This window comes from Diadema setosum, chromosome 20, assembly GCF_964275005.1.
Source record: "Diadema setosum chromosome 20, eeDiaSeto1, whole genome shotgun sequence".
Taxonomy (NCBI): domain Eukaryota; kingdom Metazoa; phylum Echinodermata; class Echinoidea; order Diadematoida; family Diadematidae; genus Diadema; species Diadema setosum.
Window position 1 is genome coordinate 35458643 of NC_092704.1, and position 16862 is coordinate 35475504.

At 39.2% G+C, this 16862-nt stretch overlaps 1 protein-coding gene across 1 annotated transcript in view; it reads left to right on the plus strand.

The window, feature by feature from the left end:
• The window catches only part of LOC140243279 (ras-related protein M-Ras-like), a 51058-nt gene that overhangs the window by 6528 nt on the left and 27668 nt on the right, over positions 1-16862 (plus strand). The window contains exon 2 of the mRNA XM_072322948.1: positions 10451-11347. Coding sequence (XP_072179049.1) covers positions 11152-11347 — 196 coding nt within the window. The 5' untranslated portion in view covers positions 10451-11151. The remainder of the gene's footprint in view (positions 1-10450; positions 11348-16862) is intronic.

A 16862-nucleotide genomic window follows, 5' to 3' on the forward strand; every position in this document is an offset into this window, starting at 1 on the left:
AATTCTATGAGGAATTCAATGTTTATTTGATGAAAATTGGTTTTGAAATGGCTGAGAGTATCCAAGAAAGAGCGATTCTAATGAAGTGTGGGACCCACACTTTATTACGATTGCTTTGTCTTACTTTGTTTTTGGATGTTTCAGTCATTCCAAACCCGATTTTCATTAAATAAACTTTGAATTCCTCTTAAAATGGTATGCTCTGTACTATATCATAAGTGTTTTCTTGGTATCTCACAAAAAGTTAAAAGCCCGATTCTCATCTCCACCAATACTGTACCATCCGTCATATAATGTGAATTTTAATTATCAAGATGATCGCCTGTAGGATTGATGCACATGACTAAAGAACAAAAACAAAAAAGATTATTGATTTTGTAAAATGTATAATTCACTTTGTTAGATTGCAATTGTATATCACTTTACCACTATTCATTACTGAAATTACATACCTGCTTTAATACTGAGCCATTGTCATGCAAATTTGATTTGAAATTTACTTTAAATTCATGTTATGCAGTCTCTAGCGCATACAGTAATGCATGGTCAGGTGGATGGGCGGCAAGCTCAAGGAAGACCAAGGAGGAATTGGGTGGATGATGTGAGGATATGGGTGGAGAAGCCGGTGGAAATCTGTATGAGAATGGCGCAGGATCAGGGAACCAGGAGAAGGACATCTCGGTGCCCCAACGGGAGAAATGCTACGGGTGTGACCTGACCTGACCTGACTATGCAGTACAAAATGTTTGCTACGATCCAATCGTGATGGAACTTACTATGTTTTGCTTTCCACAATTGTCTTTCCCTCAGGATGCAATAGTTGTGGATAAATGAAAAAAATTATGGGTGGGGAAAATATGCACAGTTGATTTTTCAGGGGAATCATGAGTTGTGCACCTTTTGCTACGTGCATCTTGTAAATGCGATGGGCCGGAAATATTACACATGACAAACAGAACTATCATATCTTATGTCAACATTGTAACCTCTTGCTAACGACTATCAAACTTATTTTATCAGTGCAAATTTACATTGTAACAAACATGACTATCTAACTTCAGACATGTTCCTACATGCCTTTATGGAATATAGCCCAGGAAAAAATCCAAAGCATTGATTCAGTAATATATTCAAGCAAGAGGCCATTGATAGTAGGAGCAACATGTGGACAAACAGCGTAAAAGTTCTAAATTGAACCATGTGCAACCATAAAAGACAGCCTTCACTGAATCCTTTGGATATTCTTCTGCCAGTTCTATTACTGTGCCTCAGCATTTGAATACAGTATTCATCGCATAATCGGGCATCTGATAATCGGGAACCTCGCTTAAATGACATATGCTTCCCAGAAACATTTCCAATGCATGTAATTTTCACTGGATAATCGGGCGGGGACCTCTGATAAACGGGACAATTTTTCTTCAAGCGATCTTTGATTTTGTTGATATTTTACTCAAAAAATCTACCAAAATACCACAACAATATCTTAAAGATTCCCTGTCAGTTGTAGTTTACATCGAACTTACGTATTAAAACAAGCTTCGGACTGGTGTGTTTTGACCTCCGTCCATCCAGTACACGTACCCGGTACATGCATAGCCACGTAAGCGCTGTGTATAAGTATCCATGCCATTGCGAAACACATGCTTTCGCGAACATTCTTCTCCCCTACATATAAGCAAAGCCATGCGCAGGGAGAGCTAGAGGGTTGTGCCGAGGGGTAGCGTGGTTGTGTATTCATGTACATGTACAGTACTTCAGTATGCATGTGTGTGTGTGTGTGTGTGTGTGTGCACTACATGTACATGTCGTATGCCGTTAGTGCAGGGAGGTGGAAGAAAGATGGAGTGTGCTCTTTTGAGTTTCCTTTGAAGTCATGCGTAGCCCCGACAGCGTTTTTTTCCCCCTCCCGTAATCCCATTACTCACGCTCGGCGCACTGCAAGTCGTAAATCTTGTGGCGGAAACTCACGACGCGAAATGCATTGTGGTCGGGGAATAAAATGGCGTCCTACAGTGTGAGCACAGAACTCTAGAGTGTAAGCAGTGGTGTAAGCAGTGGTGGTGGTTCTGGCGATCGTGATTTTGACGGAGACGAGTTTGTTGAGGGGGAATTGCTTCTTTAGCAAATTCAAAATCACATTGACACAGCAACTTAACTAAATTTGATTTACAATAATTGAAACTGAAACTCAGAAAGTTAGTTGGGCCTTGGCTTGGAAATTGGAGGCCAAGGCAAGGGCAAGGCTCAGGACACTGTTTAATAGCGCAGCGTCACCTCGGGTATGCTGCCTAGCAAAAGCATACCTAACGCAAGTCCTAGCTAGTAGACTCTAGTATTTCACAAACTAGAATCTAACCACTGTTAAACATTAGATTCTACTAGCTCCAGGGTGTACTCTACTACTTTTTAATTCAATTTTTTGTAACGTTAGCATGGGGTAGAGTCAAGCCGATTACCGGTATTTACCGATGAATGATCGAGGGAGAGTGAGGCGAAACACTATACTAAGCTCTGTTTTCCCCCCTAAAATATACTTACAGCATCATACATCTAGGCTTTTATAGATATCATCTTTAATTCTCTACGGAAAATTATTATAATCAAGGCTGATATGTCTAATTAACACTTTTTAACACTCAACTTTCCATTCCAATATGTATTTACTAGTAACTCAAATTCACCGAAACAACGGCAACGAACGCTGTCCCGACGCCTACGCGGCGGCCCTACAACAACCCGACGAGTACGCTGAAAAGCCCAAGCTCGCTCGGGTGCAGACGAGAAAAATCCCGCTTCGGTCTCTATGAAGCACTACTTTTACACTCGAACTGTTTGAAAACACGCTCGAACACGCTCATGTTACTTATATCATTTTGAAGATCAAGGTCAGGCCTACCTCTCTAACTATAAAAAAATTGTGGAAATGTGCGGAATTTCTCATAATCGATACAGAAACAATATGATGACATCTCTAGCGCACAAAACTAACTGCTCAGTAACTCCGTTGTTTGTGTACCGATTTCGCTGGTTCAAACGGCAATCTCCTCAGCACAGTCTGCTGAACCAGCGAAAGGTATAGACATACCACGCTACCCAATTTTTGAGCCATAAGTTGTAGCTTTCGAAGGGGGACGTCTTTCACTGAATGTAATAGACTGCCAAAATGTTGAATATGACGTCATTTTGTCGGTGCCACGCATCGCTTCAAAGACCGATTTTTATGAGCGTGTGTTTATGGAAGGCCTGGAAAGGAGATCATGTTGCGTCACTCTAGTGCGCCGGAGGGTGATGGGTGGACCGATAAGGCCAGATTTTGACATATTTATCACAGAATGAGGGTTGGATTTCAAGATGTTAATCGGTGTAAGACCACTTGATTTTTTCTCTGAGGGAAGCTCTCAGAGTGCCATCTCCATCTTTCTTCCCACCTCCCTGGTTAGTGTATGGTGAGTGCTCATCGTGAAATCGGGCACCCCGCTTAAAGGGGCCGTGTTTGCTACTCCCAACCTGTCCCGATTATGCGATGAATACTGTACTTCTCTTGTGTTGTATGCCTGACAAAAACATGTTCTCAAAAGTGTGCACAATATTTGCTGAGAATATTGAGTTAATCACATTAGTTCCCAGACAGTGAAAGCTGATTTCTGAAATGCTGCAAGAAAAAGTAAATAAATGCTGCAAGGTTTGTCTTTTGAGCATGTATATCACACAGTTAGATATGAGGGAAGAAGTCTCATCTCTTCATGTCTTCATGGTATCATACAGTGCTTTCTTTAGATGCCAGATAAAACATTCCATGCAATTTCTGTCAAAGTCTTTATGGTTCCAATAATTTCATATTAAACATAGAACACAATGGGTGATTTCAAGTTCGGTGCTAGTGCTAGTGCTAGTGCTATCTCAGCACTAGCACCGGCGATAAAACCGAACTTGAAATCACGTCGGTGTTGGGAGTTGACCTCAAAATTATGACGTATTTCTGGTCGCTGGTGCTGGGCTCGGTGTTGAATGTCGTCTGCTGAACCGAGCTCCGCCGTTTGTGTTAGCGATTTACGTGCTTTTTCCCCATTGACTAACACTAGCCCCTCTAGGGATTATCATTTTCTTCATTTCAAGTTCGGTGCTGGTGTTAGCGTTGCGTGCGAGACCCGTATTCACTTCTGTAATAGATGCACGTTTTACGTGCAAAGTCTATAGATGCTAATGCAGTGGTTGCCCACGTAACGTACATGAACACTCCAGACATGGCTATATAAATCTGAGCCTGGGAGCAAAATTAAGATAGCTGTATTTTGGGGAATGGATAAAATTTGTGGCATTTTAATCCGTCTTCCTTACCATAACAGCTGTATGTCTTAAACTAAGCAGTTTTGGCTACATCTTTTATTATTTGACTGTAGTCACGCGCCATCATTTTTTTCGTTGCGCAATTCCCGCGGAGCTTGCGGTGCTGTGATTCCAACACCTAGTGCTGGTTATCGATAATTTTGATCGGTATCGCCTTGTTAATACAATACGGTAGGACCGTCGGTGTTGGAGCTCGATTTAACGCTGTTATTTTGCGGCTAGCACTAGCACTAGCACTAGCACCGAACTTGAAATCACCCACTGGATTAGTTAAAAAATTTGCCAGTCTGACACACATAAAAAAAAGTATATAAAGTCATGAACTTTAACATCCCAAAAATTCCTGTACAGTTGGTACAGGACCCACCCAGACTCAATAGGCATAAAACCCCACAGCATACAATGTGGTTGACGTCCATGAGTTGAAAGTTACTTGTTGGTAAGCTGTGCTATGGGGGTATCATACACCATGCTATACCTCCTTGGCTGTACCATGGAGCTGCCACACAGTGTTATCATTATTATTTATTCGACCAGGTAAAGAATATAGGATACAATGTACATATCATAACCATTACAAACAGTGTACCGGTATGTGATATTGTGTAAATCTCCAGTATTAATGTCTGTTCACCCTGTAGCCTAGTGACACACTCAAAAAATTGCATTTCATAGCCACCCAACGAATGACCATATGTTTTTGTTTTGTTTTGTCTTTTGCCTTTGTATGCAATGTGTGTGTCTACTTGTCTGGACATGCATCAGTTGCATTGAATCAGCTGATAGGAAGACGAAGAGATCTTTGCACTCTGTAGGGGCCCGTTTTTAGTGTATGTAGGCCTACGTGTTTACCACAGGGTTCTGTGTACTCAAAAGGAGAGGGAAAAAAAAGAAGGACGCCTTTATCAAAGCATCTAAGAGGACAAGTATTACAGCGTGTCTGCCATGTTCTGTCTTTGCGAGTTAACAGTTCGTGATAAATTTATACATGGTGTGAACTACAAACTGTACATGACTGACACTGGAAACCAGTAATGGAGTTTGCCACTTGTCCCATCAAATGAAACAATGTTGCTTTTACTGGTAGGCTCTATCATGACTTTAAAGACAATGTTGTATAGAGACTGCATGTACCAACAGTTGTTCCCCCCCTTTTTTTCTCTCTTTTAGCAAGTTGTGCCTATTATTACTGAACACTGGCTTCATATTGAACCCATTTTCGTGTCCATTGTTTAGCAGCTGAAAGGGCCTTTGTGTCTGCCCCTCTAAGAATGCAAAGACCTGGGTATCCCTTTTCAATGCCAGTTGCTCTCATCCCCTTTCTCAATGGGACATTTCCTTCTTGGGTTTCCGGTTTGGGGAATGGTAGAAAAGCCACGCCAGGGAGTCACTATTGATTTTCAGCTTTACTACTTGTACACGTGTACTACCCTTGTCTCTTCCTTTTTTGCACATGACAAGTGTGTTCTTGAGCCCTGAAGTACTTCATACTGGTCTTCTCTGCAAGTCTGTTCTGCTTATTTTCACCTGCCAACATACAATAATATCATCCACACTCACTGCTTCTTATAAGGGTGGGGCCTGAGAGGAAATGATAGCAGGATTCTAGTATGACATTCACATACAGACATGTAGTTATCCACACAGGAAATGGGTTTGCCGTATGTCTACAGTGCTACATACAGTCTCAGATTTGTGCAGATTCCAAGTATGCACACATAGCTCTAACATTCAAAGGACCCAATCAGACTAAACATTACACCAGATCTTTCTTTTCTATTCCCCTCCCTTTTTAGAAAGGTTTATTTGTCTACTAAGGAAGGAACAGTGTCATTCCAATTATTGAAAGTCCAGGAAGCTGCTGTGGAATATGCTAAACATGCCAAAAGTGTACATGAGCATCTGTTCCTTGGTGTATAGCTCTGCCTTGTATTTTGTATTGATGTACTGTAAAAGTGGAAATTTTCGCGGTATTGAAATTTTCACGCATTTCGCGCAACGAGAAGCAAGCACGAAAATAAAAGCATGTGAATATTTTTGCATGCCATATTCCAGTACTTGATGTCTTGATTCCGCGGAATTAAAAAGACACGGCCAAGCGTGAAAAATTAGTCGCGCGAAAATATCCACTTTTACAGTATATTGCAAGTATGCAACAGTCAGTCAACTTGGGAGAAGAACATGTTATTCAGACATGGCTATGTCTATTAAAGTCAATTTTATGGGGAGGTGTTATCATTGTACACCTGTATGTTTCTTCCAAAAGATAAACCCTGCCAAAGAAGCCACTGAATTACTGTAAAAAAGATTTCATCACAGCAATATTGACTAGAGCTGTTTCCAAAGGGATGTTTGAAACAGCTCACTTAAAATTGACTTTTACTGGTTTGTATCTTTTTTTTTGAGAGAGAGAGAGAGGTTGTATGCCTTTTAGTAGTAAAATTGCTTTTTAGATGATTTGGTCAGAAGTAGCATGAAGGGCAGTTAACTCTTGACTGTGAATTATGTACACCACATTTCATGCCGTAAAACTTTAAATATGGCTTAAATGCAGAAGAATAAAAAGAAAGTTGTCATGGTGCAAATAGTCGATTACTCTTCAGCACCTGTCCACCAAGTAGAGCTTAATATTGGAGAAATTGGTCACCACTGCATATGGTGTCCTTGTCGCAGAATATGAGCAGTTCCTTTTTGTTACTGTATGTGCATAACCTTGAAAAACGTACGTACATCTGTACCAAGGTTTGTAGTTGACTGCTAAAACCTTTAGACTTTTGGAAATGAAGTGCAATCAGACAGACCAACAGAAATTTCAGGAAAATCAGACAATTGAATGAGAAAGCTGTATTAAAGGACTGTAGTTTGACAGTGCCTACAAAATATGATGATACACTGTAGTAGTCACAGATTGTGCAATGCAAATGAGATTCATATATAATGGTGTCATTGTTCCACCATGTCCCTCTTTAGGTCTGTACATTAACCCATTGAGGACAGGTTGATTTTGCTGCAACACACATTTCGCATTGACACTTGTCCGTGTATACTCGGAACTCATCTTCAACAGGTTAATTAAGATACTAGATTCTTTTAATACATGTCTTTTCTTATCAGCTGTAATCTTCTCAACTTCCCCAAGCCATCACAAAGTCATTACTGCTTAGTGATTGAAACTGTAGAACAGTTTGGTGCAAAGGATGTCATTTCTTTGTTTTGAGGTCATCATTAGGAGTCTTGTGAGTTCAATGCATAATCGACTCATCTGATGTGTATTGTGTATCCTTGACTAACATTGATCACTAATACATGATCACAGTGTAATATTTCATAATTTAGTGATATTTGTCCAATTTTATGATTCTTTCACTGTTTGTTTATTTGTTTTTCAATCTGATTCTGTTCATTAAAGGACAAGTTCACCTTCATTAACATAAGGACGGAGAGAATGTAGTAGAACTCATCATTGAAAGTTTGAGGAAAATCGGACAATCCGTTCAAAAGTTATGAATTTTTGAAGTTTTTGTGCAGTCACCGCTGGATGAGAAGACTACTGGAGTGTATGATGTCACATGCGAACAACAATATAAGGAAAATATAAAGAGAATTTCACAAAATTTCATCTTTTGAAAAAAGTACACATTCCCTTGACTCGTTACTGACATATGTTATGGGTAATATTATTCCCATTGTCTTTAGAAAGAGGCAAGTCAAGTGCTCTTTTATTATGCGAAAAAAGTGAAAATATGTTGAATTTTCTTTACATTTTCTTTACACTGTTGTACTCATATGACATCATGAGCCTTAGTAGTCTCCTCATCCAGCGGTTCCAACACAAAAATTTTAATAATTCTTAACTTTTACATCGATTGTCCAATTTTCCTCAAACTTTCACTGATGTGTCCTACTAATATTGCTGCATTCTCTCAATCCTTATGTTTATGAAGGTGAACTTGTCCTTTAAACTAAAGTGAGCTGAAACACTGGGTAGACTTCACTACATATTTATGCAATATTACCAGCAAATTAACAAGTTTAATACTGAGTCCAGATTATTGCCATGTGATTAACGTTAATACCACTAACTGAAACTCCTCATTGCAGAGAGTGAACCCCATTGAGACATTTCTATTCTTGAAATGTTAAGTTATGCAATATATTGAAAACAAACAAACAAACAAGCTACCTTACATGGGACACAAATCAGACTGACCAAGCATTCTGCCACCTCTGACCCCAACTGGTCAGGCCAGCCAGTTTGGTTGTGTTCATTCAATGTCTCAGTAGACTTTCTCTGTAATGAGAGAGCATGCATATTGCTCTTCACATATTCTGTGCTAAAGACATAATTTCACATTTTTTACAGAAGACTCTTTTGCAGAGTTTACCATACTCAGAGTACCAAGAATGTGTTTATAACACAGTCATGAGTATTTACTTGTAAGGTAATGCAAGTTGATTCCTTCATACATTGTACAAATTATATACCGATTCATCTTGCCACTAATGAATGAGGGTTGCTACCTCTATTTACCATACACCTGTACTTCGTATAAAGTTATGCCATAGACATTTTAGTGAAATGCACTTTCCAAACTTCTCTCACATTTGTGTTGGTTTGTTGCTTTACTGTGCATTGTACAGAGCAATCTTTCTGTCATAACCCCTTTATAGCCATAGAATGTTTTATGGCTACCCTTCTTAAAATTGCTGAAACACCCATGGCTGCATCTACTGATTGTATATATGTCTGTGTGCAACTGTTTATATGTGCTCATGTCTGAGATGCTGTTTGTGTATTTTACCCAGCTCATATCATCCTAGTCTGCAATTTAATTTCCATATAGTGCTTGGCTAATATGTCTAAACCTATGGCTATACTGAAATTGACTGAGATTTTCTGCTTTCTTCAGGGAGTAGAGATTGACATTGCAAAAATAATTACTTGTGAAGGTGTATTTCCTTTGAAGTCATGAAACAGTATGGAGAGAAGGTATAGTCAGTATACAATACTACTCCACTGCAAGTAATGGAAAAGGGGATACTGATCAAAAGTAAATCTAGAGATAGACAGGGTGTTATCATGCCAAGGTCTGGGTTTAGTTCCAACATGTGGCTCAAAGCGTGTGTGGCTTTGGTTGACGGGATGAGTCATGTAAAACATCGTCATCAAATGTCGAGGTAGATCCAGGTTGCCCTTGGCTAGTAATGTTGTGTAGACTTTAATATGCCGCCTGTACCATAAAATTGTAAAATCTTGAAAATATCTGAGACATACACTGTAAAGTGTGTGACTGTGTAATATATCTCTTTGTGTAGATGGGCTGGATACACTCTATTTAGATTAAAAAGCACTGTTGCCTATATTCTGCACTATACTTTTCCAGCTGTCATGCTGTATCCATGATCATGAGCTCTATCTGTGCTGTGTAGTGACATACATGTAGAAGACGTTTACAACCTGTAAATTTCCATTTTCACGTGCCATACGATTTGCATGTATGTAGACAATTCAAGTGCCATATCATATTTCATTGATATGTGTTTTTTTGTTGTTTTTTTTATCAATCAGTGATAAAAAATTGGCCAACATACATTTGTGCAGCTTTAATAATGCTTTGATGAGGGCATCTATTTTTAATCTCCTGGAAGTAATACAATTACCAGTAAGTATTGGGCATTGAATGAAATAAGTTCTATGACCATCAGTAATTCATTTCTTCTATGTGGTATAACTCAGATCACGTTGGCAAGATTCCACCATTACCAACAAAGGGAACATTATTAATATCATTCATGAGTATGATTGAATAACTTTGAATTCAAGAATATACATGTAGGAGACCACTGCCACAAATTTAAAAAGAAAAAAAAAAACAACAACTAAAAACTGCAAAGTTGTGAAGAAAGATTCTCCTCTCTCAATGATGTCATTTTCCAGCAGTTTCCAAAGTACATACATACATCTTTGTGTAACGCTAATATTTTTCCTTTTCACATGAGCAACTGACTTGCTACCCACCATGACATGATGAGGAATAAGGTTTCATCAAGTTGTTAATAATCTCGTTTGTATTTTTTCCCTTTTATATTTTTCCTGCAGGATATTTCAGAGAGAGAAAGAGAGAAGCTACCTGCATACCAATGAGACAGAGACAGACTCCAATATATGATGAGACCCTTCTTGCTCTACATATAGCATGTTACGAGAGAGACATCCTCTGCGTGTAGGAAAAGCTGGGCTCCTCCATTACAGCGCCCTAGGGAGTGAGCGCATCTTTTATTGCTTCCCAGTGGGGACGGTGCGACCTTGCATGCAACTGTGGGCTGCTGTAGTAAGGAGAGCTGTTCTGCAGAACTGATTACTCACGGTATCGCTGCCCAGTCACGGGAGCTCCCAATACTGCCGTGGCATTTTGAGTGAGTCTGGTGCAACTGGGTTGAGAGGCACGTTGAGCGTACTCTGGCACTCTCCCTTGAGTGCTTCAATTGAGTCTCACGTGCCTGATGTGACATTTGCAAGAAATCAACTAGTAAATGGGACAGTGCAGAAATGGATTTAAAAGCAAGCCATTGGCTTTCCTGTATATAGATGGGAGTCGTCAGATGCCAGATTTTCATCAGCTTTAAGCGCTCTTTTTGACTTTGAGGAATGCAACCCATGGAAAGTTATTTCTCTTTTAATTTGTGCATTCCCATTCTGAATTGTGGAGAGTGAGTAGATATTTTCTACTCTGTCCAGCAGTTTGGTGGCTAAATTGAGTGCCAAATTATAACAAAAGCAAGAAAACAACAACAAGCAAAATGACAACCCTCTCTGATATTTCACGAGAAAACCTGACCACCTACAAGCTTGTAGTGGTCGGAGATGGAGGTGTAGGGAAGAGCGCCATCACAATCCAGTTCTTTCAGAAACTGTTTGTAGCTGATTATGATCCAACCATAGAAGACTCATATATCCAGCACACAGAAATTGATGGAGACTGGTGTATTTTAGATGGTAAGTACATTGTACACAGTATGCTTGTATGTACGGTGATCTTTTCTGCCTGTAAGTACTTCAAAAAGGGACATGTTGTATATTTCAAGTTGTTGGTGAAAAGACGAAGTCACTAGCTTGGTAGTATCTAGCTGAAAATTTCAAGTTTAAGTGTGGTGATCTAGAAGATGGTATCCATTCTTACATTGTAAATTGGATTTTGTGTTCATGTCCTGAATATTGTGTATGAACCCTGTTACATGTACGAGAAAGCCAACTTGAGGTGTGCCTGAGGTCAGCCCTGGGCCTAATCCCAATTATGTGTAACAGTCACATAAAACTTCACTTCTGCTGGCCACCTCTGGAGGTGGTATGAGGCCGGCCAGGTCTGTGTGTCAATGGTACCTTGCCTGAGGCTGGCTTCCACAGCTGCGATTGACTGGTCACATCACCTCACTACTTGCAATGAAACCATGTCATGTCTGTGACAGGGGCTTCAATGACACATCTCACGTTGTACACGTGTACAATGTACATGTGAACTTCAAAGATTACAATATACAGTTCAGCCAGCGATCAAGTTCCCCCTAGATCGCGATCACGGGCAATCAGTGATCGCATGTAATATGCGATATGTCGCAATCAACTGATTGTATGCCGAATTGCATACAATCAGTGATCACGTATGCGACCACTGATTGCCCGTGATCGCGATCTAGGGGGAACTTGATCGCTGGCTGAACTTTAAGTGAAATTTATCACTCAACCATTGTGTTTGGCTGGGATTATAAAAAAACAACTGTAAAAGCAATATACTATAAAATAACAACTTTTCTTCCCTGAGTAAATTTTCATACTGTAGTATTTTATCACTTCTGTGTGTGTGTTGTTTTAATTGTTCCTAAATTGAAATGGGTGTTTACATTTGTCATCCTCTCTACCATATTAACCATACCAGTTGTATGCACTTTAACCCGTTGAGGACGGTTTGATTTTGCTACCACATGCATTTCCCATAGATGCTTGCCCGAGTATACTCGGGACTCGTCCTCAACAACTCTATTGTGTGCAATGGTGTGCCATGTTATCCTGGGACTGCAGTAATCTGGGCACTTTTGGAAAACATTTTGTTTTTCAAAGTCCTGTGGAAGTAACTTTTTTTTTTTTTTATAGAAACATTATGCTGGACATGCAGTAGACCAACATTGTAGAGAAAATGCTAGGATTTGCTATGATATAAAGTAATGACGAAGCTTTGATTATTTTTCTTACAAATGGCCAGTACAAGTATGTACAACTGTAGCTAGTGCATTGTTGTCAAGATCTGGGATGAAGTGACTTAAGCAGACACAACCATGGTAGATAATTAAAATTAATTTATCAATTAGAAAATTCCTTATAATTGATTTCAAAGTAAAACTCCTATGAAACACCAATTCAGTATCCATGCAAGGCAAGCTGCCTGTCAAACAAATGGAATGGTGAAATACACTGTAAGCATCCATCACCACGCACTGTGGCATGTGGTGATTTGCTGTATCAGTTGGTTTTGGTGGAGTTGTGTGTTCAAGCAAATGCAAACTTGGTGAGCTGTCGACGTGCAAGCGTGATACATAAAGAATTAAATTTGTATGCTCATGAAAACAGTCAAGCAATAGGGCCTACTATCATTCTTTGTACTATCTAAATTTGAAATAGCTTCAAGAAGATGGGATATATTGACACATTCTTCTCATGTAAAGACTTAAAATGCACTGAATATTTTTCTAAAATTGCATTGGGGATGAGAAAGATATTTTGCAGCCATCTAGGCAGTGGCCAACCAGAAATGACAGACAATGATGCATTACTATTCAAAACTGCAACGGTTGGGTAAAAAAGAAAATGAAATGCTATGTTTGTATGATATTCATCTCACTTGGTGTGAAAAATTGTAAAGTGCAACCCTTGCAAATTATGTTGTCAGCTTTTTGAGAATCTAGGACACTGACCTCTAGATTCCCCCAATGTGGTCAATGCAGCGGGCAAGAGATAACCACCTGTATCCATCAGACAGGTTTAGGCCCCTTGAGACATTTTACTCTTTCTGCTTATTGGAAACTGTTTGGAGCTCGTTTCAAAACAGGGGGAAATAATGAGAGATGAGACAAACATGTTTTGCAGGCTGACAGGAAACCCCCCTTTACAAGATGATAAAAATAGGCTGGAATTGTGGCTAGAGTGAGACAGCAAATAGGAAGAGAAAAATATTCAGAGTGAGAGAGGGAGGGAAAATTGTGTATGTGTGTGTGCGTGTGTGTGTGTGTGTGTCTGTCTGTCTGTTTCACTGCTTGTCTGTCTGTCTGTCTGTTTTAGTGCTTGTCTGTCTGTCTGTCTGTTTTAGTGCTTGTCTGTCTGTTGTGAGGATGAAGGAGAGAGTGTTTGGCTTGCCAAAGTACATGTCTGTTTATATTAAATCTGAAATCCAGGATCTACTGCAATCTTGGGAGAATTAGGTATATCAAGGAGAGACTGTTCTGATGCATTTTCAGTGTTTGCCAATCACACCTTTTGTCGACTGGACAGTCTTCAATAAAAATTGATGAAATGGTGAATGTTGTATTACTTGACACAATTTAAAGATACGTTTATACAGCATGTAGGTGATGATGCACCCATTTTAGAACTGATCATGCTGTATGCAGCTTCATCATTTGCTGGTTCAACCAGTCTTAAGCATACATTCCACCAAAATTGTATTTGCAATCCAAGTATATCTCCTTGGGTATTTGCACCCAGCTGTGGGTAAGAGGGCACTTGTGGCTTGCTAGAGTTGCATTACACACCATTGTACTGCTCTGTTAGCTTGAGAATGGTTGGCATACAGAGAACAAATTACGATGCCGACTTAACACCTACTGATTTTGTAAGTATTCACTGCATGACATGCATGCAGGAGAATTTGCACACAGTTGTATCCAGAAAGTCTAGTAAACCAAGGAATAAGACATGACACTGGCTCTTGCCTCCTGGAAATCAATGTGGATACTTTGATTGGAGGGGTGAAAAGTTGACTTTGTTGAAATTTGGGAGAATTAAAATATAATTTCTGTAGATCATTTTACCGACTGTAGCCTGTAGAGATGCTACATGTATGTACGCTTCACAGAAGTGTAGGTAAAACAGCGCTTTGCCTCTGATAGCATTAAAATTCCCTGAAGTGGAGAAATCTGTTTTGAATCATAGGGGTGAAACGAAGCATCAACTTCACATACTTGAAAAGAAGGAAAACTTTGGGGATAGTCAAAAGATATGACTGCAAGGTAGAGACATGCCTCACTAGCATCTCATCTATGGTATCAATTGGTCACCACCATATGTGCATAGATACCACCGTAATTTGTCTTCTTATAATCCAATGCTCTCTTGGGATACACCTTGTAGCTTTTCTTTCTCTAAAAGGGAGTGCATCTCAAGCCCTCTCGAGATAATGCACACTGTCTAATCTCACTTGACTTCTTTTGACACAGGAAGTGGGTGTGTATTATGGCAACTTCCCCCCCCCCCCCCAAAAAAAAGAAGATATCTTTTGGTTTTCCCGTTTTCACAAGCAAATGAGGAGCATTATACAAGTGTACATCATTAAAAGAGAAGCATTCAGACACTACAGGTTTGTTCAACAGCCTTTCGTATTATAGATTGATTTACTGGGCAGTAATGCAGTCACTGGGTACAGTATATGTTCCTGCTTGATCAATATGCTTTTGTAACGCATAGTCTTCTTGTAGCAATGCACAATATTGTACGGTACTATTTCAGTAAATTTATGTTTCAGTAATTCATAATGATCAGTGTATGAACATTGATAAAAGTATCTAAATAGATTTTTTATTTCCCTCCAAGAAATGATGACATAATGCTGATTTGACATCGTGAAAGGCAGTTGAGTGTGTATTGAAAAATGTGATTGAATGTACACAAAGTAAACAAAGACTGAACTCACTGAGGCAATTGCAACTTCCATTTGAAAATCAGCTGACATTATTGCACCATACTTCCAGAATTGGTGTAATATTTGGACAAGTGTGTAGAGAAAGAGGATAAACATTTATTCTGCTGCTGTGAGCTGGCATAACTGCAAATAAACACTTGGAAGAAATAATGGCGCTCAAGGGTCAAGGGTAGTGATTGAAATGGAGGAGATGTTGTGTATGTTCCAGGATGCCACAGCAATCACAGGTCCAATTAAGTTGACATAGTGTGAATAAACATACCAGCATTCAGAGTAACAAGTTTGTAATTCCTTTTACTTTTTCTTTTGTGACACTGCTAAAATGAATAGTCATATCTTGCAGAAACTTTTCTGGTCCAAAATACATTGTACACTTCCCAGGTTTTTATCTGATTTAGACAAGCAGGTACAGTGTATTTGAACGTATCCTCATTACTGGGTGAGCACCTCACACTAAAAGTTACAATTTCCTTTCTGATGGCAAATTTGTTTTGTTTTGTTTTGTTTTTGTTTTTTTCTATCAAACTTGATTATTGTATTCTGTCCACATTTCATATCAGTTTCAACTCCTTGAAAAACAAGAAGAAGAAGAAGCATGTTGGCTTTACACATTCTAGTTCTGAAAAATGAAGGCAATGGGAGTGTTATAGCAGTCGGTGTACCGACAGAATTGAATCTGTAATGTACGTATACGCACAAGTGTATGCTCTGGCCAAGGTGTACAGTAGTGTTATCAAGGTAGTAAGTGAAAAAGTGTACAAGTGCAAACAATAACAGCAAGCTGTTTGGATAAGTAGAGGGAACTAGCAGTCAAGTGCTGGAAATGGCCTGCAGCTGTCTGGGGCTCATTTTGGTGCTCTCTCTGCTTACCTTTCTTAGCACTCCCCTTCTCACTCACTACACTCCCCCTGTCTGTCTTCTTTCAATTTTCATCTTTATGGACCATTCTTTGTTATTCTCAAACCTCAGTTCAACTTTTTTGACTTCATTTTCTTGTTATGATGAAGAAGATGCCAGTTAGTCTAACTCTTCTGAGCACTAAGAAGTTACTCTTTCTTTCCAGTACTTTTAAACACCTAGTTGACTTTGTAGACAGAGGAAGTTTTTATGAACAATTATCTGTGAATGAGTTTTTCATTTTGTCAGGCAGTATGGAATTAGGGAGATATTTCCCTTGAAGCTTTAATGTAGTTAATTGATCTTATTTGTCCTGACTCTCTACTGTTTATGAGCAGCTAGTTGCAACTATACTGTAGATTTATAAATACCAATGCACTCTATTAAAATACTCTACCTTGAGGTAATGAAGTACTTGACTTTAGTGAATTCCTTCATTTGACCTTTTGGTTAAGTGGTGCTGTTTGATATCATAGTTTTTACCTCTTGAGTCTTTTTATTTCATACTCAAAGTCTATCTTTCACGTATGAAAGCATTAAACAGAAGATATGTCCAGCTGTATATGCCATATATGTCGCGAGTCTAAATTTCCGCGAATCGGGAATTCCCGGCGATTTCGCGAGTGGTTAAATTTGCGATCGTGGAGT